Source organism: Helicoverpa zea, chromosome 27 (genome assembly GCF_022581195.2).
Source record: "Helicoverpa zea isolate HzStark_Cry1AcR chromosome 27, ilHelZeax1.1, whole genome shotgun sequence".
NCBI classification, from domain to species: Eukaryota; Metazoa; Arthropoda; class Insecta; order Lepidoptera; family Noctuidae; genus Helicoverpa; species Helicoverpa zea.
Window position 1 is genome coordinate 6,171,546 of NC_061478.1, and position 25,354 is coordinate 6,196,899.

A 25,354-nucleotide genomic window follows, 5' to 3' on the forward strand; every position below is an offset into this window, starting at 1 on the left:
AAAATTACAATTAATTGAAAAAGTATGGCACCTGTAAACACCATTAACATTTTTTTCGACCGACAACACAATGCCAATAAATCATTATGGGTTTGCCTTTGTGTGCGTATGAAACAGGAAAAACATCAATGTCAATGCAATCACTTATCACACTTTTATCACATGAGTTGACCCTAATATTAAGTGTAACGAATCTAAAAAATAAGATATAATTTACAAAAGGATTTTTGTTGTTAATCTCGTCAGGTTGTTCAGTTGAAAATTATTAAAATTTTGCCCTTTCTGACTCCCCGATCGGCCGTTCTCCGGTTTTCCGCCCGCCGCCCCCCACCTATCAACCGACCCAACCAAACCAAACTTACCAACAGTTCGCATTCGGTCTCTATGCGCGCGGGACGTTTGCTCAACGGAATGTATAATTTTTTTATGCACATTAAATTGTTTAAAAACCTCAAAATACCTTGAATATTACTATTGCATCGTCTCGGAGTGACGTTCCAGTGAATATTGTGAAGAAATACGCACGTTTCGTGTAAAAATTCAGGTAAGTGACTGGTTGACAGATTGCGTCTTTTCCTATTCAGAGCTTATTATCTGGTCTTTTTAGTTTATTTAATTGCTTTCGTTTGTGAAATACGTGTAGATGTGAAATAGGGATAGGATGGCTATTGCCATATTGCCTGTTAGGACTTGTCGGGCGCACCTGTGCCATTACCATACGCTACTCGCTCAGTGCAATGTAGTATTGCATATTTTATGTAACCTTTCCAAAAATCATGTTATCAATGAAGCGCGTCATATGCAGTTAGAAAATCCCAATTTCATAATGAGAGAGCGCGCGATCGACGCAACCTGACGACTTGGCAACGCGCTGCCACCCGATAAAAACTTGTTAAAAAGTTAATTTATCAAACAAAAAATGTGTTATTATCCGTGGACCGGCGTTTCCCTTTGTTTTCCGTGTGAAATCGTCCCTTTGTCCTTCGGTAGGGCGCGCTGGGCGCGTCGCGGCACAGGAATTTCGACTCTAGAAAAGTGCCATAATACAATGATGGTATACATCGGTAGGTCGCGCAGCGCGGCGGCCGCTCGCGTCGTTTTCACAACGCTGTGCGAGTGCGTAGCGACGTGGACGACGTCAGTGTGCTCGTGCGGTAGTTTGTTTATAGTGAGTGCCGCGCGAATAACGCGGCTATCATTGCACCCGTAAGGCTCACTATCGTATGTAGGTCGCCGTCCTCGTCGGTGTTTGTCTATCGATCTCTGCGGTGGCCAATGGCACATGTCGGCGCGGTCCTGCGCGACCGCGCCTCGCTCCGCTCTTTGGTGAAAGCCGGCCGCGCTCGGACGATATATTACAATTCATGTACATCTATACGATGTCTATAAGTACTATCTTATCATTGGAAACGCTGTTATAACACTCCCCCCCCCCTCCTCTCCGCCCCGCGCCCCGCCGCCCCTCCCCGCCCGTGCCTGCTTGATCTGAAGGCCTACTAGATCATGAGTTTTCAAATAAGAACCCGCGAAGTTGATGTATAAATTGAAATCGTGAATGTTTTGTCGAGCGCTGTTTGGCGACCTCCGGCGTCACGGCGCGCGGGGGGAGGGTGCCAGAAATAGAAGTGCGGATTGGAAACGTGCGACGTGGCAACGTCGCGCGCTCGTCCGCGCTCAGTGTCGGTTCAAAATGGCGTCTGTGCGTGATCGATACCGCGGAATTTGCGTTGAAAATGACCGTATTTGTGATGTATCTGGTTGTGAGTCGGCCGGTGGGCTACCCTGGCAGCATGGGGCGAAGGCCCCGCATCCGGCACTGGCTCACGAACCTATCAATGTACGTATCTCAACCATATTGCGCCGACACTTTGCCCCATACATGAATACCTAGGTATGATCGGGTACGCTTGCAATCTCGATGATCTAGACATGTACAGCATATCCGATATTCGCTATTGGGATATATCTCAAAGTTTCAGCGTGCCGTGTGCTCGCCTGCACAGTTAACGTATGCATTTTACATCGTTAGACAACTTCCTAAAGTTACGTAACACTAGTGTTTTTATATGCGGGAAAGTGTGGTACTAGCTTTCTTTGAATGTGTTTTATCTATGATCTGTTGAGAGGTAACAAAAAGAGAGTAAATCGAGTATCATCATTTGCGACTTGCATCTGATAAATGGAAACAAAATGGCGGCTGGCTTGTAAAATTAAGACGCAGTACCGCGCTGAATGTTGGCAACGTCGCACTCCACAGGCCGTAATTGTGTGTCGACTCACTTGTTCGATAAGAAGTTTCAAGGCTATACGTTTGTATCCTCCGCGTAACAATGGGATAAATTTAATACAAACGATAAACGAGTTTAATACTTAATGCCAGCGTATTGGTGTCGTAATTAAATTTTAGTAATAACTCGAGTTTGTGTGCACACACACATGGACGAGTTAATTGAGGTTAATACTGGGCTGGTTGTGTGTACCTGTTTACCGCACACATGTATAAACCAACAAACAAACTAGGTTGTTATTGAGTGGACGAGAGCCTTAGATAGAATAATGGTGTGCTCATAATCTGTGTACATCTCTGCGAGCTTCCACTGATTGTATATACTGCATATTCATGAAGAATTTTATATAAATTGAGAAGCATAGATTTCTATTTGCTTTGCGTGGCCTTTCGTCATCAAATTGGTTAATTGCTACTTACTATATTGAACAAAACTTCTTCAATCCTTGAACTATGTATAGAATTCTGAACTTATAAATGAACGGGCAAAAATAGTTCCGCACGGATGAGGTTGTTATTGATCTCTCTTCCCCTTTTATATTGGGGAAGGTCTTGAAAAGGGCATGATACGACATTTCAAAGGTTGCTTGAGCCAATCATCGATAAGAAAGAGGTCTTACTGTAGCTTCTTGCATCTTTATAGCCCTTTAATGTATTTATAAAAAGAAAAACACAATGTTTATTGACTTGAACATATTTTTTTCTGTTTCCTTCTTGACCTTTTTGAGTTTCATTGTGTATTCATTCCCCTTTGGCTGCTGTTGAAGGTGATCATGACGTGTAAAGCCCTGTTTAACGCGATTTCCATTAAAAATCACCTCTTTTTCCTCTGTCTGATCTTGATATAGGTCTTTGACTTCTAACTGAACGCTGATCTACATTAAAATGTTGTTGTTTTTAATGCAAAACAGTTAGGTTCCCAAAAAACAATTGGAATATAGCATACTCTCTCTTTTTGGAGTAAAATCTCCTTTGTTAAGTTTAGGATGAGCCCTGTAAAGGTTTAAGAATGGACAATAGTAAAAATTTGGACCTTCAAGAAGTTTTAAAAAGGAGATCATGGTGATTTAGCTGCTTTGTTATTAAATGGAGAAGAATAGGCTTCTTAATTATTAATTGTAGTGAGGAATCAAGATTAGAGTACATAATTCGAATGCGACACAGAAAATATTAAAAGCAAAAACTAGAATCGCGTTCCTTCGTGGAAAGAGAGGAAAACTGAAAAGATAAAAACTGTTTGTCCAAAATCATGATAAGATACATACTTCCGGACTGACACATGGAACTATTAGTTATAAGGTCTGAAAAGCTCATAATATTTCTAAAGAAGATATTTGAATAGTGCCACAAAATGGCATGATTATAGGAAAGATTTAATATTAATGGTCAAGATTATGATGGCTATAGTATAAGTACATCAAAGAAATTGGATTGGAAAGTTGAAAGGATGTCTGAAAGAAAATAAGCCCAAATAAAAATTGGTATAGGGGTAGAAGGATGATGATCAGAAGTAGTTCTAAGGAAGTAGTATGATTAGCCTTCACAGCTAAGATTGATACAGGACTTTATTTTTCATTTTAACAAAATCTTACCTGTAAAAGGATTAAGCACGTTTACTACTTTGAAGACTGTTTACAACCAGTTTGAAAGCGTTTAGTTATTGTAGGCTACAGAACTGGTAGCCATAATCATAACGGTTTATGTTAGATTTCCAATTAGTTCATATTCCTAGCGTTTATTTACATTTTTCAAGTAATTCCATTAGCTGGCATGGCATGGATATAGAAGTATCGATGGATATATCAAAGAATCGATGGATGAATTGTGTGAAAGTCGACATGGCTAGAAATAATGTTACTAATACAGAAGAGTATGGTAGAAGAAAGCATATTGCAGTGACCCCAAATAAAAAAATGGGATAAGGGCAGGAGGATAATGAAGTAATTTCATCGGTCACATCTTTTAAAATTTTCTCCAAGCTTTGTAACAATATTCTACCTCGTGTTATTTTAATCTGTTTATGTCCAAAACACCTGTAATTTTCTTGGCAATGGTCTTCCTGACCTTTCTCTCTGTTTGAAATATGGCTTTTGTCGTTTAATTACAACATCCCATGACTTGGCAAAATGAGTAGCTACACCGTCGTGGTGATTTTGGGAACTTCACAAAACATGTGGAAGACGAACGTTAGTGAATGGAAGTCAATTCATGTTTAATTTGAAGGTACAAAATCTGGTAGTTTTTTGATGTGATTAGGTTTTCGGTTTTCTTAATTCGATTCATTTATTCTTTAGGGATGTTTATTGCTGTTAGGTGGAATTGTTAGGTATTGGTTTACTTGGTAGATGTTGTATTTTCAACTTACATAGCTTGTTGGATTTTTATCTCATATGTAATTCCATCATTATTTCCTCATTTTAATGTGTAAAGATCTTATGAACATTATAGTTTTCGCTCTTAGGACTTTTTTCAGTATTCACATAAACATGTTCTACAAGTTGTTATATTCTCCATTTCTTATTCATTTTGTGATTTTCCCTTTAGACCAACGATGGTTACGTTAATATTTGGGATTTTAGGAGTGCTAGGTAGAAGTCATTTCACATTTATTATTTTGTAGTACTTAGACATTTGCTTTTTTAGTTTTTTTTACAGTAGCTTTGAGATAAAGAATTGTAGTTAGCCCTCTTTTGTCTTAATTAAGCCTTGTTGTTTAAAAACTAATTTTAGCTTTTAATTGTGTTGTCTCTCACTGTAAGAAAAAATAGTGGGACATTCAATTAAATAGCCAGATTAGGTTTTGAAACAAATGGGTTTCTTTGGATTAGATCCCTTTTTTGCTGCTGAATAATAAACATTCTAAAGACATTGTTTTAGGTTATGCTGAACCATAGGACACCCAGCTAAAATTACTTTATATTTCGAAATAAAAACACAACATAATTTGAATTTGTTTATTTTATGATTGACCTACTTTACCCCAAAACACTAGAATAATATTCACCAATTTGCCTTACTTTGTGGTTTTTTGAGAAAACTCAGTGCTGTAACTGCCATTACTTGATAATTTAATCAGTTGATTTGCATAATCCTTAGTCAATATTTACACTCTATTCGGTGCACTATCTCACAGTATCAATCTTTCCTCATTCTTCACTTGTTTAGTGTTAGCACCGAGATACGGACGTCTTTTCATTGCAAATGAATCTAATTCACTCGCTTTGCCTCCATTTTACTGATTCACTGCAGCGATTTTATGATTCCCCTTCTGTTGTCAAGGCGGTAGTCGGTACATATAAATTGAAGCATCCATATAAGTAGCTACGTCGATAGGATTGCAAAAATCCATACTTCAAGCTAAGCCTATAAAAATGATCACTAACTAGGCACGGAGAATCTCTAATCCCCTCTGCATTTCCTTTTACTATTTTTGTTCAATCAGTGCATTGTTTTTGGCGGGAAATAGACACTGAGTGGCCCGGCTGTGCTCTCGATAGCGACTGTTGTATAATTTTAGAGAAAGGAGATTTTGTTTTGGTCCACCAGTGCCGCGACGGTGGTTCGTGGCATTTTCATATCGTTGCAAGTCCGTTTCGCTCGCTATTTGTATGGCGGCGTTGCCGTTCCGTCTGGTGGCTCGGGCTCGATTCTCGGTCGGGCCGCCGCGGCTGGAGGCGCTGCGAGCAGTCAGTCGGCCGCGCAGCACGGTGCGCGACGTTCGTCCGAGCCAGGGCTCCGCTCGCGTCCCCCAGTGTCCTGCGCCAGTGTCGCGGGTGCGAGAGAGACAGCACAAGGAGTGAGCGAGACAGCGCTATGGCAGTGTCGCAACCTCGCCCACCTGACCGTGTTGACGCCGCGCTCGAAAAAGTTGCGCCGTTGCGCTATTTGGAGGCGCACGAATGTGCTCGCTCGGAGCAAGCCGTGACGCGCTATTATCTTTATTCATTGTCTCGAAACTGTTTTTTGAGTTATAAAAAGGGGTTTCTACGTGCAATCGAAGATATCGACGTGTCAGCATTTAATGTTCAACGGTATGTACTCATTTTGTTGGTTTTTGATCATCGACGCGCTCGAGGCCAATCGTTATCTCAATTGCAATAGATAGATAGGAGCTGAAATCTTGTCATCCAGTTAACTGGGTTGACTTCTGTTCTCCTTCGTGTAACATTGATTCGCATTGACGTTCGGTGAGTCGCGCTGTGTAATTGTTGGTATTTAGTCGCCATTTTCTACGTCGGTGACGAATACCACCGCGCCGTCCTCGTTTCCCCCGGCCCGATGCAAACCGGACTTTACCGCTCTATTCCGAAAGATGATTATCCTTAACCGCCTTTAACTTTTCTTCAAGCGAGATCCGCTCGCTATGATTCATTGTAGAAATAATAATACCTAACGATTTCGTGAGTGATTATACCCTGAAAGACATACCTACCTAAGTCCGATTCTTATTTATCCAAATAATAGATTTGAGACAGAACACTGTCGTATAAAAAAGGCGGGACGTATTGAAATGTAATTCTCGGTGTCGACCATGTACTTTGTTTTGTTGCCTGCGCTACAGACTTGAAAGTTTGAGCGAGTAGGTATTTTGCGCCGGCCCGGTCGCTGTTGTGCAGCTAGCTAGGGTGTTATCGATTTGTGTACGTTTTCCGCTATAAATAAGTACGAGTTTGTGTCATCGTTGTTGCTGCCGGACCGGTTTGTGAACGAAACCTGTGTGGGTGCTGTGACCGGAGATTCGAAATTCCAAAATCGAATGCGCCTCGCCTCCTAGCTTTCGAGCACCTTTATGTTCGTGTTTTAGTTGCGTAATATGTTTATAAAAGCTATACATTCACCGTAGTACGTTGTCTTAGTCACGTTGCATATTTCGGGCATTCGCTTACTCCAATACAGTTCTTGGATAATTTAATTTTATTATGGAAATATGTTGAGTCTTTTTATTACTTCGACCCTGAACGGCATGCTAAAAATGCTCAAGTTGTGATTGTGAGAAAGTGGAACGTTGTAGGAATAATTTAAATTCAGGACGTGACGTCATCAAATTTTACAAAACTGATTTTGGGCGTGTGTGTGTGTGTGAGTGCGGCAGTAAAATTTAAATAATCGCCTGTAGGCGTAATGAGTAAATAAATAAAGTCATCTGCTGTTTAGAAAATCTTGTGAGTTGGTTACATAATTCTTTCATAGTGGACAATTAAGTTACACCTACGTTAAATTAAAACAAAACAAGACCGCATGTGAAAATGGCGGGCGCACGGTAAATCACTTGTTATTAATTCAGCTAACTCATGGATCGATGAACTAGATAGGTACGTCAAAACGTACTGTAAAAGTCGATTACTGTCTATTTGTGAGTGTCGTAATAGATAATTCACTAAATTACTAGGTACTTATATATTTGTGAAAAGGTTTCGATTTCGTTTATCACATCACATGCTCAAAGTATCGACCACGTTTTCTAATTTCATAAGTGTTTCATGCTTCAATATTCTGAGATAATATCGTAAATTAACACGAGGATACCTACCACATTTTTACCATGGTATTAACCAAATTAGGATTTTCCGAATCAATACCTATGTCAATTTAGGTTAAAAATGAAGTAGGCACGGAAGTTTATCACAATGTCATTAGTTTATCGTCGTTTTTAGGTTACTCGTGCCTAATTTTATACTTGACAACCTTGGTAAATGACAGAAAAGTTATTTGCTTTTATATGTAAAGAAAATACCCTTGACCAGAAGAAGTTTTTGCTATTTTGTACCTACTGACAGATATTTTGTAAGGCTACTAGGCTAAAAGAGCATTATTGTGGGTAAGTATGTAATAGGGGACTCCTGAAGTCTGTTTTATCTTATATTTTATGGCCGCGCCCACGTTGCAAGCTCAAATTGGTACTTAGGTACTTACCAAGCTAAATTACCTGGCCCAAGAATATAATAAATTGGCCAACCAATAGATTCAGAGTAGGACTAGGATCTGTAGGTGGGTGCGATAAAAAATCAAGTTTAAATTCTAATTAATTCAATTAAACACATAATTTGTGTCAAATAACTGGCCTAAAAAATTGGCTTTAAAACAATCCTAAGCAAATTATGTCTATATGATTTTATGTCTAAGTATATGGTTTTAAGTAATTCTACCAAAGTTTAATCCCCCCCTTCCCGTTGCTAGCCTCAATAGGTTTGACAACTGCGTACAAGGGGGTATATCAAGCTTAGCATTGGAAGCATTGCACAGCACACCCTGACGTGCAGTGTGCCGAAAATGTTCATACAATCATATTACAAAACTCTAGTTAATTTTATACTCAGTCATCTCAGAAATCAAATAATAATTAGGGATAATGGTGGGATCCCTAAAACATGACAGTACATAAATGGAGCATACCAACACTTGACCCTTTAAGGTAGAAAGAGACAAAGGGCAACTGACAAATATATTAGGGGTTAAGGTACAATGAAGAGAAATACACTTGATTCTATAAATATTATACTTGGCCTATAATTTAGTCTGCATCTCAAGGGAATGTCTAACTTAAAGACAAATAGTATTAAGTCAGAAAATTAAAAGCCAAACTTCCTGATTAAAATTAGCTTTTTTTATCTACACTATTGTACATGTATTTGATAATTCACAGGGTTCATCTGTAGAGTAAAATCGTAACAAATACAAATTAAATCTAAACATGTATCTCTGTGATTTTTTAACACTAGAATATTTTAAACAATCATATTGATAGAAGACATGTAGCAACAAATACTAACATTAGAATGATTTGTAATTCCAGGTGATCGTGTGATGGGAAATCGCTGATCATCAAGATGATGAAACGCACAGGTGTACCGCGGCTCGGGCCTGATGAGCCCTCGCCTATGCCTTCGCAGAGTCAAGCTCAGGTAAGATTTTCATTATTACTACTTGCCGCCAGCAGTTTCACTTGCTTCTTAAGGGAAATACGTCCCGTTCCCAGGTGAAATATAACCTTTTAAGTCCATTATAATATTGCAACATGAAAACTTTTAACATCCAGTCTAACCAAGGGGTATTGGGTTGCCTGGGTAACTGGGTTGAGGAGGTCAGATAGGGCAGTCGCTCCTTGTAAAGCACTGGTACTCAGCTACGTCCGGTTAGACTGGAAGCCGACCCCAACATAGTTGGGAAAAAGGCTCGGAGGATGATGATGAAAATTTTTAACATCTGTCCAATGTTTAAATGACAAAGCCATTTTAAGACAGAGAGAATGTAGAACATTTTCCTATTTATCAAAAAGTAAAGTTAGGGAAAACAGGAAATACTTCATAGAAAATATGTTATTTAAATATTTATGGTATTATGAATATGTATCTTTCGAATTCTATAAGGATATTTGAGTACTTACTGCAAAATTCATCTACAGGCTGTATAAAAAATATTCCACATAAAAACTAAAATATAAATTCTCTTATTTATTCTACAGTTAACTAATTATAACGTCTATATTTTACTTAGACAAGCTGGCTATTTGTATCAAATTAAAAAGAAAAAAAAACAGGTGACATTCTCTAGAAGAGATACAATAGGAAAACAAAATGGCGGATGCTCGGTACAGACCACTTTTTACAGCAGACTTCATTACAATACTGGTTACTTATTTGTAGACTTGCTTCATATTGGAAAAGGGATTATGCAGCTTACAATTTGTGCTATTAAATGATACAATAATATCAAGGTCTAAATAAAATTATTTAACGAACGACGAAAAAGAATGATAAAAATAAAGAATAAATGTACATGTGAGTATGTACATCTTCTCTTGGAAGCTATTTAATAGATTTATACAACTTAAAAAATCTGTGTTTACAGCTAATTTTCAAAAAAATATTAAATTAATTAGTCTACCGTGATTCGTGACAGTTAAATTTTGATTTACACATTACCAGTTGTACCAACAAAGTAGGTCAATATAAATAGAGAACAAATGTTTTAATGATTTATTGCTAAAAGATTTCTAAATCATTTACAGTTTTAATAACCATACACCTCCGAAGTTGGCTACTAATAACTTCACTTAAATCAAAGTGTACGAAAGAAAAGATTTTGACGAATTAACAACCCCCTCCTTTTTGGGAAATCGGTTAAAACACTACGGCGCATGCGTGCTGCAAATGGCTGACTTCAGAAAGGCAAAGACATTTGTCAATTATTATTTTTAACTTCTAAACGCGCCTAGGTTTAATTTTGATGGTTTGAAGTTAAGCAACAGCCTGTATATTCTCATACTACTGGTTGAAGGTTTATGAAGAGAAGGCATGATCTACCTTTATGGAGTTAGACAGAAAATCTCCTAACACCAGCTGATCCCCGCGGCATCGCCTATTTCTCGAGAGAATATTAACAGCACCCGTATAAAATGGAGCCCTATAATTATTCGATGAAAATCCGAAAATCTGTTCTGAAGTTTTGCGTGAAGAAGAAACACATACAAACTTAGTGTTAGGGCGTGATGATTCGAAGTTTAATTTCATCATTAAAAATAAACCACAATTTTGTCCAATTCATAATTAGTATTTCACGAAAAAATACCTATAAGCAGTGAAGTAGTATACTGAAATGGCATAATTCAATTCGATATCTACATTGATCGGTTGATAACAAGTTTTATTTAAAAAAAATACAATAATCGTGACTTTGATAATAAACATTTCCTTTAATAATATTTTCATATTATTGTTGTGTATTTTATCAGTCTAAAGCCGTTAAATGATGATAATCAGCGTTGTTAGTTGAATGCTCTTTTAAAAATTATCAGGTTATCTGATACAAAGCTATGAGAAACTTGACATACCTGTTTTTTTAAAGACATTATGTGGAAAAAATATAATTAGTTTGGCAAATTCGTTAGTGACACTCCCATGGTACTCGCGGGTTTGCGGGGGACGTTACTGTCAATAGCGATGTTACAGAGGGTTGTCCCCTATGCCTCGAAACTATAATCGGATATTGAATTTGTCTCATACGCTAATTTTATGCTTTAAGTAATGTAACTTCAGCTAGTCTCGTCAGTAAGGTTCAGTTTGACTAACCAAAATCGGTCCAATCCGTTACAAACTTTCACTCAGATTAGTTTTTTTAATAATCACCCCCTTTTTGACAGCTTGTATGCTATCGCTAATAAGCAAATCCACACATAGATCAGTTATTAAGATCCACAATAAGTCTGCACACTCAATAATATTTTAGTGTCATTGCACTGTGTTGAGCGACCGCCAAGGATAGCACTAATACAGCTGGAATAGAATACAAACGTTGGTTCGTTTCCAATTTAGATACAAATCGTTTGAACTCGCAGTTTTGTCACATTTTTGTATCTATGACGTAGTTGTGGTGAAATGGGAATCACTGAACTGTGGCTTAAAGAGTCATACTTTGACATTTACGCTCATCTATACTAATATTATAAAGAGGAAAGCTTTGTTTGTTTGGTTGTAATAGATAAACTCAAAAACTACTGGACCGATTTTAAATATTCTTTCACCATTAGAAAGCTATATTATCTGCGAGTAACATAGGCTATATTTTATCCCGGTGCGGGTAGTAGCTCCCATGGGACGCGGGTGAAACCGCGGGAAAACGGCTAGTGATCGATATAATGCAAAAGAAAAATAAAAAAATAAAATTTTTGCCTAAAAAAATTAAGGTCAGCGTTTGTCGTTGTATGGGCATCTGATGAGACGGTGTGAAACGCATGCTACAAAGAGTGTGTTAACTATGAATGTGTAAGGATGGAGAGGCAGAGTTAGAGGAAAAGATGGATTGATTGCCTGAAAGAGGACATGAAGCAGAAGGGAGTGGATGTTAGTATGACTTCTGAGAAATTGAAGAAAAATACTTATTGCACCGACACTAAATGACTTGGGAATAGAGCAGGAAGGAGAAGAATTTGCTCGTGTTTCGTGATTCAATGAACCTTTATACTGAATTTATAAACGGCAAAGTTTCGTACCGTGTTAGCTTCAGGTAGTCCCTTATGAGGCGAATTTTCAAAATTCCATAGTGCTTTTCGTAGGGCTGGGCGTATTATGAAAGGATTTCCTACGTTACAAAAAGTGTGTAGAAAATATAGATAAATGATGAAGAGTTTTCTCATATTGTTTGTTGCTAATTTCTTGTAGAAAACTTGCTAAGTCGTGTCACCTAATCTGCTTACCTAAATAATCTCCATAATTAAATACTAAAAGGAACCTGATATTCCTATACATAAAGTTTTATGTAATAAGAGAGCTATGTACGTAGTTCGTTTTCTTATAAGCATGACGTGCGTTTTTTGTTAAATAAACGAAATCTAATCGTTTTGGTAGTTTTATGTAACTTGTAACCACTCGGGTTTCTTTGTGAATTGAAGGTTTTTTAACATAGATAGAAGTCATCATTGTATTTAGTTTCTTTTGATATTCGAGAAAACGTCAAAAACGTAATTATATTTATAAAATTAACATGAAAAAACCAACCTCTTGAGTATGAGGGTGTGGGTTCGATTCCAGTTCAGGCAGTACCAATGCAACTTTTCTAAGTTTGTATGTACTTCTTTCTAAGTATATCTTGGACACCAATGGATGATAAAAAGGTGAAGGAAAACATCTTGAGGAAACCTGGACTACATAGTCTGAAATCACCAACCCGCATTGAGCAAGCGTGGTGATTATTGCTCAATCACTCTCCGTATGAGAGGAGGCCTGTGCCCAGCAGTGGGACGACAAAAAGGCTGTACAACAACATGAAAAAAGCCTGCAGACATCTTTGAGCACATCATTCGGTTCAATTACTATTTAGAAAGTCAAGATTTTTGTGTTATGTCATAGAAATAATTTGAGTAATCCCCCCCATCCCGTTGCTAACCTCAATAGGTTTGCCAACTGCGTACAAGGGGGTATATCAAGCTTAGCATTGGAAGCATTGCACAGCACACCCTGACGTGCAGTGTGCCGAAAATGTTCATACAAATTTATCATTTCTAATATTAATTTAAACTGTTAAATAAGTGTAGGAGCTAGGTAGACTAATATTCTAATACTGAATTCTGTGTTTTTATTTCAAACAGGCCTTTGCATGAAAAGTCAGACAGTAGTTGCACGGTTACAAAATGGCTAATTTCAGAATCCTATCTCTAATAAGCAAATCTAGAGATAGATAGTTTATTAAAATCCTGCGTTAATTTATCAACAGAATATATTTATATTTTCGTTGCTAAAAAGAGATCCTCGATATATAGGGGAAGTAATTAATCCTATTATGAAAATTACTTCGAAGTTAGTCAACCATTGTATAAAAGCGTGGGATCCTAATCCGGTCAAATTGTATCGCCCACGGGACGATAAAAAATATTGAATGAGTCTCTATTTTTAAGGTTGAAATAGGTAAGGTTCAAATACCAGTATAACTTTGGTCTGAAGAGTAATCCTAGTGCTTAAAAATTAAGAAAATATTAAATAGGTACTGTAATCAGGCCATGATATAAATGGGGTATCATCATGTGTAAATATAGTAAAAAAATGGGGTCATAAAAATTTTATCCTAATCCCAGGAAGTGGATCAAATTAAGATTCCAAGATTTTCTTACATACATAGTTGCAAGTGAAGCTAATAAAAACGTGTTAAAAAAACACTTCAAATAGAGCCACACCCCTTTTGAATTAGTAGAAATTTCGGACACATAATTACGAAATCTTACTAATTGTATATGAATGTGTTTGTTTTTATACGCTCTGAATGTAGCTCTCTCTGTTAAACTACTGAACCTATTTACATGCAATTACATAACCTGTACCAAGATACAGTTTGAGTGCGTCTTTTTTTTTAACGACGTCAAAAATCATCAAATGACCCCTCCCGCTGTGGGTTAGCAGCGGTGAGAGAGTGTCAGACTCTTTTACTGACTAAAAACCGTCGTGTTCCGTCGTAGGCCTTTTATGTACCAGGGCCGCGGTAAATCTTTCGAACAATCCCGCAGCCCCGGCTGAGTACCTCTTCCAGTTAAAACACATACTATTTCTAAAATATATGCATAGATATAAATAGCAAAACACTGCAACAGATAGTGTTGTGCATATAAACAGCCGAGGTTATCGACACCGACCTAGAGGTGTAAACATCTTGTTTGTTATGCCTTATCGATAAGTTGAGAGCTCTATTGTGTAGTACTTATGAAACTATACGTTGGCGTCTCGATTGCATCCTGAGGGCACTATTTTACTGACTTGCTTTATTTACTAAAGACTTCAAAATAACGAGCATCTTTTTTTATGGGTAATCATCAAACGACGACTCCCGCTGTGGGTGCAGCGTGAGGGAGTGTCAGACACTTACTAACTAAAACCCATCATGTTCTTTCTTTCGAGCAATCCCGCAGCTCAAATAAGGAGCACCTTTGGTCTTCATCTGTTTAGCCTTTTCTGCCTGTTCTCAAGTATGGTAGTATCGGCTTCTGGTTTAACCTGATGCAGCTAAGTACCAGTGTGCCTATTTGAAATCCTCAACTAAGTTACCCGGGCACTCACCTCTACTCCTTGGTCACCTTCTGTTTGTGTTTGCTAGGTAGAAGTGACACAACAAACTAACCCATGTTCTCCGTTAGGGTTCAAAATAGCCCCACACTAAATATCATTGAATTCGGTCCAGCAATTTCGGCGATAAACTTTTACATTAAAAACATAATTTGCATTCAAATCACAAAAGAAATGGGCATTGCTCCACGTAACCCAGATACTTTGGTTAGATTGGCACAGAAACAGTTATTTATTATTATAAAGAAAAACATACTGAACTGCCAAAAGATTTCATTCTTAACTGATGGTTTGTTGTTATCAACCTCATTCCAGCTAACCTTATAATGCAATCAAATTGATTCGCAATTATTACCCGACTGCCAAAAAAGGCTGTTTAAAACCCGAATTAGTCCTTCAAGAAGCATGCAAAACCACGTTAAACCATATAGTATTACAAAAAAATAACAAATCATTTAAAAAAAAGCCTGTTTTTCATTTTATCTCTGGCAACACGACAAATGTATGAGTCACGGAGTTAAAAATAAACGAAACGCCAACGCTGGGAAATAGTTGTTATTCTGATACTGTCCTTGGCTATATCTACCTGTAAACAGAGCTAGTTTTTACACGTTTTCTGTGATTTTGTTTATGATTTTCGTAAGTAAGGTGATATGCGTAGTAGTGGGGAAGATGTTGTAGATTTTTGGGCAGTGATAACTGGATTTTTGTGTAGTATTATTTTAGACTAGCTTTCTACCAGCGGTTTTGCGGATTCTTGTGAGAACTACTTCGCCTAGTGGGATAAAAACTAGCCTATAGTCTTCCTCGATAAATTAACTACTAAACACTAAAATATTTTTTCAAATTGGGCTTGATATTGTAACCTGGTATGAAAATAGTAATAACCTACTTAGAGTGATTGTAAGTAGGAAGGAGGAAAACTGTCAAAAACTGTATAGACTAATGATATAAGAATTATAATGTCTTTGAAGAAAATGTAAATAGTATCATATTAATGTGAAATTATTTATTGTTACAGATTCAACAAGCAGGTTCAAGCAACATGCACACTTTAGCCCAGTCGGCTCAACCCCAAATATTGGGTAAGCATTTTAATTCTATAACGTATAAAAATAGAATTTATATATTATGAAATATAATTATTTTGAATACGCTTCACCCGCGCCCCAGGAGAAATACTTTCCACACCTGTATAAAAAGTAGCTTATATGCTAGCTACTTCATGTATAAGCTATATTACAGCCAAGTTTCATCAAAATCCATCCATTTAAGCGTGAAAGAGCAGTTACAAACTTACGCTTTTATACTATCTGTAGGATATACTCTATTTTACATACTGGTAGTCAGTAATTCAATAACCAGTATATTCCTTATATAACCCTCTACATCATCCCCACAGACATCCGTTCCCCAGCGGGGCCCACAACCCTGCTCTCAGTGGGAGGCGGCAGCTTCGCCCGCACGGCCGCGCGGCCGGCAGCGGGCCCCGTCATCAACTACCTGAAGACCGGAGCCGTGCAGTATGCTGCTAAACAGCCGCCGCCGCAGCAGGTCCCGCAGAGGCTTAAGGTTGGTTGAACTGAGCTATTTTCCCGACTGCGAAGAGGGGGGTACTGAAGACTTGCAGCTATGTTATCTTCATCATCATCTCCAGAATCTTTTCCCAACTATGTTGAGTGTATAAAGAGCGACTGAGCTGACCTCCTCAAACCAGTACCTCTTGGTTAGAATGTCTCAGACTTACTGGCATCTGACTACCCGTAATGACTGCCAAAGACAATTATGTAAAAATTAAAAAAACAAAGAACTTATCGTCTACTAGCTCACGTCATGCACGGGGGAATTACTACCCCTATCCGGAAAAAATCTCTATGATGTGTAAACTGTAACTGCCTAGTTTTATTAAAATCCATTCAGCCCTTACTGAAGAATTAACACATAAAGCGGTAGCCAGCAACAAAGTGATTGAACGATCCTACAAAAATGTTGATTCTAGAGTGTAAAATGTACCACCTGTATAACATATGTAATCATCATCATCATCAGCCTATCGCAGTCCACTGCTGGACATAGGCCTCTCCAAGTGCACGCCATATGTAATATAATATAATAATACTAATAAAGAATTGAGTATTGAAAATTATGGGTAGGTGTTGGGCTACAGGCTGTTTCGGTTCTTTTGAAAATCAGTGGGGAAGCCATAATGTTAAGCGATGGACATCCCTTGACTAAGATCCTGATGATAATGCAGAACCTTCCACTAAGGTTTTCACTCTTGAAATTTTAGAAATTAACTACCTTCCTCGATAAATGGGCTATCTAACCCTGAAATAATTTTTCAAATCGGACCAGTAGTTCCTGAGATTAGCGCGTTCAAGGAAACAATCAAACTCTTCAGCTTTAACCTTCAACCTTCAATTTTTTCCCTCAAACTTCATACCAACATTACCAAATTGACAATCAAAACATACAAAACCAGTCTTAATTTATTTATAGAGTCGTGAGAACATAATTTGTTTGTAGTACACATATGTACAGCATCTATATCATTCTTCAACATTGTATTACGCACTTGGTTCATAAATTCTCTGTTGGTGTAGGTCCTGCGTGTATTTTTAGACTTTTATGTACCTACAACAGGATTATTTATATACGAGGCGTTATTTACTTAATTGGTTAGCTTAGTCATATTGTAATTGTGATTTTTTTATGATCTTTTCCTGGTAAAATGATTGGACTGATAAATCGACGTGATGATTCCCGCGTGAGAAAACTACTTCTCAAATCTGGATAAAATTGTAGCTTGAGTTACTTCTTCTAATATCGTCTGTGTGCCAGTGAAAGTTGCATCAAAAATCGGTCCTGTAATTTCAGGGTTAGGACCAAAAATTATATCTAAACTAGCTTCCGCCCCCGGCTTCGCCCGCTTAGGGTTCGGTTATATCGAGTTTCCAAGAGAATTCTTTCTCAAGGTCAACTCTATCTCTGTACCAAATTTTATTTAAATCAGTTCAGTGGTTTAGACGTGAAAGCGTAACAGAGTAACTTTCGCATCTATAAAGTAGGGATACCAATTCTCGAAGCCTATAATTGAATAGTTTATTTTTGTTTTTTAAGAGAGTACCTTTATAACCAGCTAATAAAATAATTATATTGTCAATACATTACAAATAAATTAATATTTGATTGATTGATTAATTGAACAAGTACATTGTGACAACATAGGCTGAAATATTTAGATATTATCTTATCCATGACCTGCATTATCAAGTATAAACAATGTGTAATCAATAATATTAATGTTTATTACTTTGTTTTGTTTATGTAATACATACTGTTATATTGTAGGAGTTATGTAATAGTACATGCTAAGGTTAAGCAGTAATTACTTCTTTGAAAATGAATTTAAAGTTATTCAGTTTTAGAATGACTTTGTAAACTAAGTGCGTAGTAGTCTATTGAAATAGTTAGTGTAGGTTTCAGCTTTTAAATAATAATTTTATGTAACGTAATTGTTTTAACTGTAACTTTATTAATCCAAGTTTATGAAGGTTTGGGGAAAATATAAAGTCTAAAATGAATAAACCAAACATACAACTTTAAATTTGAGTTCTTTGAGCTAATGTGGGTAGATTGATCAATATTCTTACCTCTTTTACACAATCAATGTATATTTTTGTGGACATAGGAACAAAATAAAGGTCTTAGCCTTTATAAAAGATCCTTTATCACATCAATTAACTTCAAAAACATATTTTAACAAGTACCAACCTTCAACAGGCACTACCACCACAACAGGCCAACTTAGGGGCCTTACCCGCGGCCCTAGAGCGCCAATCCCCCGCCCCCGCACCTCTAGCAACACCCCCCGGCGTGGGAGTGGGCCCAGGAGCCCAGCAGCAGGCCGCCGGTCAGTTCCAACGTCTGAAAGTGGAAGATGCCTTGTCGTATCTTGACCAAGTCAAGTACAAGTTTAATACGCAACCCCAAGTCTATAATGACTTTCTGGATATCATGAAGGAATTCAAGAGTCAGACGTAAGTGATATTTTTAGTTATTTTTTTGTTGTATATTTTGGCAAAAAATCTGTATTTTAGAATGACACTAGAACTTTTACAATTGCAATAAACATATTCCACCTTAATATAAAACCTGGTTTTAAGAAGTACCCGGTTTAGTAATAGCTTTAGTCCACTGATTATGTTCGCGACGGTGGTTTAAAGGCGGTACAAAAGCTGGTACTTTTTTAAAACCACGGTTTATAATAAGGTGGATTAAGTTTTCAAGTCTTTAAAATGTAAATTCATATTTATTACTATCGTTCTAGATAGAATTTGGACTTTATTAAATCATTTGACCTCAGGACAAAAAACTATGAAACTATATAATTATTATCCTTAATTACATAATATACTACCTGATTGAGTGTTGGGTGATATTAATTTTAATTATTCATAGCACTGTAATGAACTTAAAGTCTTTTATCCACGTTACCACACTTAACCGGCTTATCACTTCCTTGGTAAAATCCAAAAGAATCCGCAATTTCCTGGTAATCCTGTTTTTCCTTTATCCAAATATATATCCGGTTCGGTTAGGGACCACAAAATGTACAGGAATTACAGGAATTAAAGGAAAGTCGCTGGTGAAACATTAAAATAACTATGTAATACCTAAAAACACGAACAAAGGTTATGACAGAGATGACAGAAAACTTAAAAACTAACAGCTAATTATCGGAACGCGTAACCTTGCTATTAACAAGAGTGCAGGCGCTGCGCTCAAACAGTATTAGTCAATCCTAAATATCATCATCATTATAAGAACAGTAGAGTTAGAATTCAGAGATCCTGAGGTTATTTTCTTATTATAAAGTATTCTATACTTATTATTGTACAATATGTGTAAAACAGGTATATCTTTCAATTTTTAATTCAATGTTGTTTCGCATCTTTGTGGCGTAAGTCTTCGTCAATGTTAAATGTTATTTATATGTTTAAGTATACTTTATATTTTGTATTCTTCCTTTACTGTCTTCTCTTCATCTCGTCGGCTAAGCATGAAGTTCAGGGTTCGATTCCTGTTTTATTAAAAGCTACCATGCATGTACCGTTGTAAAATTATTTGTACAGACCTACTACAGTTACATGTACGTGTATTTTTTTTTTTTTCATTTAAAAAGTTCAAAGTTTATTATGTAGGTTCAAAGTTAAGTTATTTTAAGAAGCACGTTTCTCTTTCATCCTAATTACGTAACAACCGACTTCCCAAAAAGGAGGTTTTCAATTTGTTCTTTTTTATATATATGTTACCGTAAGATTACAAACATCGTTAGATTACAATCTATCTCGAGAGATTGTAAACTGTCGAATTATTGTGAACCGTAACATCTGATTGCAATTTAACGCATTATTTTTCGCTATATTATAATCTATCGATGAGAAATTGTCAAATTGTCAACTGTCCGAAAGCTCTCTCTGATTGGTCAGTCTTTTTGTAAGATCGACCAATCACGACCAGCCGTTCTGTTCCCATGGAGTTCCCGTAGAGTTAGGAATGAAATAGAGGTGTCAGTTAAATAAAATAAATGCTCTTCAAAAATTCTTCAAGTATTAAATTTATTTAAAAATAACTCTTATAAAAATACAGTTAGGTATTTTGTCTTCAAATACAAACTAATATTTAAAAATAAAATACAAGGGGTGCTAATTAAACAGGCTTCTTTTTAATATCATTATTCGCCCCCAAAAATGTATGTTGCCTTCTAAATTACTAAGTCAGCCACAATTAATAAAGCGTCGAGCATCTAAATAATACTATCTTAGCCACGAGTTATCTTCCACTCTAAATACAACTCAGCATGATGGTTATTTTTTTGCATCTAAAGAAGACGGATCACAATCCATACAAAATTGCCCCACGTCCTATAACAAAGTGACGTATCTCAAAAAAAAGATAAAAGTGTTTAAAAAAATATGGCATACTCTCTAATTCATTTTTTTTACACCTTCATACGAAAAAAATGCTTTAAAAATTGTTCAGGCGCTGTTATGAAAACATCGTTCGTAGAACTATGAATGGACTATTTTATTAAATTATTATTTTGTTTGATAGGGTATACCTCACAGGTGGTCCCATAATCATCAGGTCAGGATCTGATGATGGAAACCCGGAGAAATTCAGGGAAACTTTTGAAAGTTGTAGGCATGCGCAGGATAAAAACTTGACTATAAGATGTATGTCTTATAACACTATGCAACAGTGAAGATTCGGAGCTAACCTGATGATGGAGACGAAAGAAGGTCGAGGGAACTCGACAAGTGAATATGTAAACTACCTCGTGTTTGGGTTTGTATTATTTGTATTGAATAGACCTTTGCAACAGTGAAGGTTTGGAGCTGATCCGATGATGAAGACCAGAGAAGGTCGGGGGGACTCGACAACAAAATATGTAAACTACCTCAGAAGTCGGTGTCTAATGGATGTACCTAAGTTTATATCCCCACCGACTTCTAGGCCGATGCTCCTAAGAATAGTTTTTTTTGGGAGTCTGTTTTATTTTATTGTAAAAAGTTTTTTTTTTTGGCTTTTCAGTGTCAAGCACAGTTGTCACTATCCGCATAAGTGGAAAGTTCTCATCAATACGAATAATATAAGCCCAAACACGAGGTAGTTCACATATTCAGTTGTCGAGTTCCCTCGCCCTTCTCTGGTCTCCATCATCAGATCAGCTCCAAACCTTTACTGTTGTAAAGGTCTATTCAATACAAATAATACAAGCCCAAACACGAGGTAGTTTACATATTCGGTTGTCGAGTTCCCTCGACCTTCTTTCGTTTCCATCATCAGGTCAGCTCCAAATCTTCACTGTTGCATATTGTTATAAGACATACACCTTATAGTCAAGTTTTTATTCTGCGCATGCCTACAACTTTCAAGAGTTGCCCTGAATTTCTCAGGGTTTCCATCATCAGATCCTGACCTGATGATTATGGGACCACCTGTGAGGTATACTCTATCAAACAAAAAAACAATTTAATAAAATAGTCCATTAATAGTTCTATGAACGACGTTTTCATAACAGCGCCTGAACAATTTTTAAAGCATTTTTTTCGTATGAAGGTGTAAAAAAAATGAATTAGAGAGTATGCCATATTTTTTTAAACATTTTTATCTTTTTTTTGAGATACGTCACATTGTTATAGGACGTGGGGCAATTTTGATCCATCTTCTTTGTAGCATGCATTCTAACAGTAAACTTCTTAAATACTATTAAATAACATCATAAAAATATTTATTTACCTTCTAATTTTTTAACTCGTACCTACTGAGTTTTTTGTTTAAAATATAACACATCCCATATTAATTGACCCAGCATGGAAGTAAGCATGCAACATGCAGCAAGCATAACTTCTGTCACGGCTCCGGCGCTGCGGGGCTCCGGCGGTCCCATGCGAGCTTATCGTCGCAGATGGTTTTCACGCTCACCACCGCAGCTTCGGCTTGCTGGCCGGCGGAGCCGGCCAGCCTCAGCCGCGGCGGCGAGCGCTGAAACTACCTGCGCCTCAGCTCGCAGGCCGCCTCGCCCCTCCGCGCCTACACGGTTTTGAATTGCACTCTAGGGGTAGGGCAGACAAGACTACGTGGAGTCGGTTTTGCAGCGATTCGTTTTCGTCACTAACTTCAATTTTTAATACAATTTTTAATTGTGTGTAATTTGAGTCTTAAAAATTAAGTACAATTTTTGATTTTATAAAAAATTAAACCGTCACTTATTTTTGCACGTCAAAGAGCTGTGACACCGGGAGTTGCAAAGAACATTGTCTTTTTTGACGTTCTACCAATCAGCGCGCAAGATGCATTCCGTTCTACGCCAGTTGACAATTTGACCGCTCTACATCGCTCTCGATCTTACAAAAAGACTGACCAATCAGGGAGAGCTTTCGGACAGTTGACAATTTGACAATTTCTCATCGATAGATTATAATATAGCGAAAAATAATGCGTTAAATTGCAATCAGGTCTTACGGTTTACAATAATTCGACAGTTTACAATCTCTCGAGATAGATTGTAATCTAACGATGTTTGTAATCTTACGGTGACATATATAAATGAGCATTTTCTTTACAACTTATAAAATAATAAATAAAAAGAATATAGTCTATATAAACTAAACATATCCAGAATATACATATTTTTTTGGGGATGAAATCCGATATTATTTTTGTTTTACGTAATTATGGTGTCAGATCTACGTATATTTAAGTATTTGTGTGTATATCTGTTATATGTATTAGTTTTATGCAATCTATTAATTGGACATTGACAATTTATTTTCCAAAAAATTAAATTCCACAACTCAAAATGATGACAACAATTACCGTTTGAAAAAAATGAAAAATTCAATGGCTGCAAAATATTTGTATCTGAATACTTACTTATTTATTAAATATTCACCTTGCAACAATATCAACCATCTTAATTTTAGTTCGTATTCCAGTATCGACACCCCGGGAGTCATCACCCGGGTATCGAACCTGTTTAAAGGGCATCCGGAGCTGATTGTGGGATTCAACACATTTTTGCCGCCCGGATATAAGATTGAAGTGCAGAGTAATGGACAGGTGAGATAATTTTTTTTGTTAAAATTAGGTTAAGTTCGCGGTTTTACACATTTCCATGGAAACGACTACCTGTACCCAGATAGGAAACTATCGTATATGATTATATGGGTCTTGATGATATAAATGGATAAATAAATAAAAAATCACCGAACCTCGCCAATTTTCAGCTAAATCTGTTTAGCCGTTCTTGAGTTACAACTACATATTACAACTAACATGACTTTTGCACGGACAAAATATATGAGAATGAAGATATTTTTATTTAAAAACTGTGTAATAATCCAGGCTAAAAAGAGATAAATGAAAAACACATAAAATAAGTAGTCCAATCAGTCACACTCTAAAAATTTTAAACAATATGTATTAAAATTTTCCATTGTCCGAGTCTTACCTTATTTTTTTTAACGGATTAAGCCCTTTGTCAAAGTCAACTGAAACATTTAAGCATATCTTAACATTTAGATCTTTACATGAAACTTGCGAAAACATATTATTATGCAAGTCATAGCAAGTTATGAGTCGAGTATTTGCAAAAAACAGCAGTTTTTCTTTCGGTATTTTTTGCTGTTGTTGTAAATTTGATATGGTTAATGAGTTCTTATAAAATATTGAGTAACTGAGTTGAATTTTTATTGCTAAAAAGAAACCTTAAAGTTAGAACAAAGGGTTGGTAGGGTTGGTATTTTGGTTAGGCTATGTAATGGAAAAGGGCAATAGAAAGAAGATGACAGTTTAGTTAGTTACTTTTAGGCTGCCTTTCCACTTATATTACTCCGTTTTGTGACGTTGCAAACGTTAATTTTTACTGTAGAACGGTGGGAGTAAAAACCCCGTGCCGGGTTACAGTTTTGTCACACCGCAGCCCCGCTCTGTGTCTGTGGATAAGCAGCCTTAATTTTCTTCTGCGCTGGGTCTTAAAAAAAGGAAAATTAGGTTAACTTGTGAGTTATATTATTGAGTTTTGTAAGATAGGACTGGATATAAACTAAGGAGGCCTTGGTCCAGCAGTGGGACAGTTGTTGCTGTAAAAACAAGATAGGATTATACAAACACAGAAGTGTTTCTATTGGAAAGTACACACGTATATCCCCTGTACTTTAACACTTATTTCAACCTAATTTTTAAACCCATTTCCTAAAACATTTCTCTACTTACCCAGGTATCAGTGTCGATGCCGTCTCCGACCGGGTTCGGCGGCGGCGTGGTATTGGGGGTGCAACACCCACCGCCACCTCCGCCGCAGTTGGTTCATCTGTTACCGGTTGCACAGTGAGTATTATTTATTTTTATTACTACGTGTTTTACCTGCGAAACTACTTCATGAACCCGAAGTAAATAATTTACTAGTTGTTTTACCCGTGTCCCGTAGTAACTACTTCATGTACTCGGATAATTGCGTCCAGCTTGATCTACGGCCAGGGCGGCTGTTCTCATTTCAGGAGATCAGCTAGCTGTACATATCATAGTGCACAAGCTGCAATTTCCTTTACTCTCATAGCCCGACGGTAAGACCGGACCGGGTAAAATATAATCTATCTATGGAACAGTGTAGCCTTCAGGAAACATACAAAAAGGGGCTTTACAATGTTAGTACATACTACACAACCACATAATCATAATTTTAATACATTCAAAATGTAATTCAAAATCAGCTATCCGTGCCAATCGTTTATGTGAAATAATTTTCATACAAACCATAGTGTCAGAATAAAAAAAAAATGTCTGGCCTAGTTTTTTTTCTTTATAATTTTCAAAACCCAATATCTTACAAGAAACAAGTAACAACAAGTAAATTCATACTCAGTTGATAACCGTCTTTCTATTATGTAAATCAGGACGTCCACTCGCAGTGACGCAACACAGCTGTTCAAGTTCATTGACCTGGCCGCCATTT

At 36.9% G+C, this 25,354-nt stretch overlaps 1 protein-coding gene across 10 annotated transcripts in view; it reads left to right on the forward strand.

Moving 5' to 3' along the window:
- Positions 1 to 292: 292 nt before the first annotated feature.
- The window catches only part of LOC124643276 (paired amphipathic helix protein Sin3b), a 53,341-nt gene continuing 28,279 nt past the window's right edge, over positions 293 to 25,354 (forward strand). For 2 of the 10 annotated variants that reach the window (XM_047182189.1, XM_047182193.1), the window contains exons 1-7: positions 5,963 to 6,318; positions 9,081 to 9,189; positions 15,854 to 15,917; positions 16,235 to 16,404; positions 18,616 to 18,872; positions 23,337 to 23,460; positions 24,620 to 24,729. In XM_047182189.1, coding sequence (XP_047038145.1) covers positions 9,115 to 9,189; positions 15,854 to 15,917; positions 16,235 to 16,404; positions 18,616 to 18,872; positions 23,337 to 23,460; positions 24,620 to 24,729 — 800 coding nt within the window. In that variant the 5' untranslated portion in view covers positions 5,963 to 6,318; positions 9,081 to 9,114. Of the gene's footprint in view, positions 545 to 1,587; positions 1,838 to 5,961; positions 6,319 to 9,080; positions 9,190 to 15,853; positions 15,918 to 16,234; positions 16,405 to 18,615; positions 18,873 to 23,324; positions 23,461 to 24,619; positions 24,730 to 25,354 lie in introns of those variants that run through there. The other 8 variants (XM_047182187.1, XM_047182183.1, XM_047182191.1 and 5 more) reach the window with 8 other exon arrangements.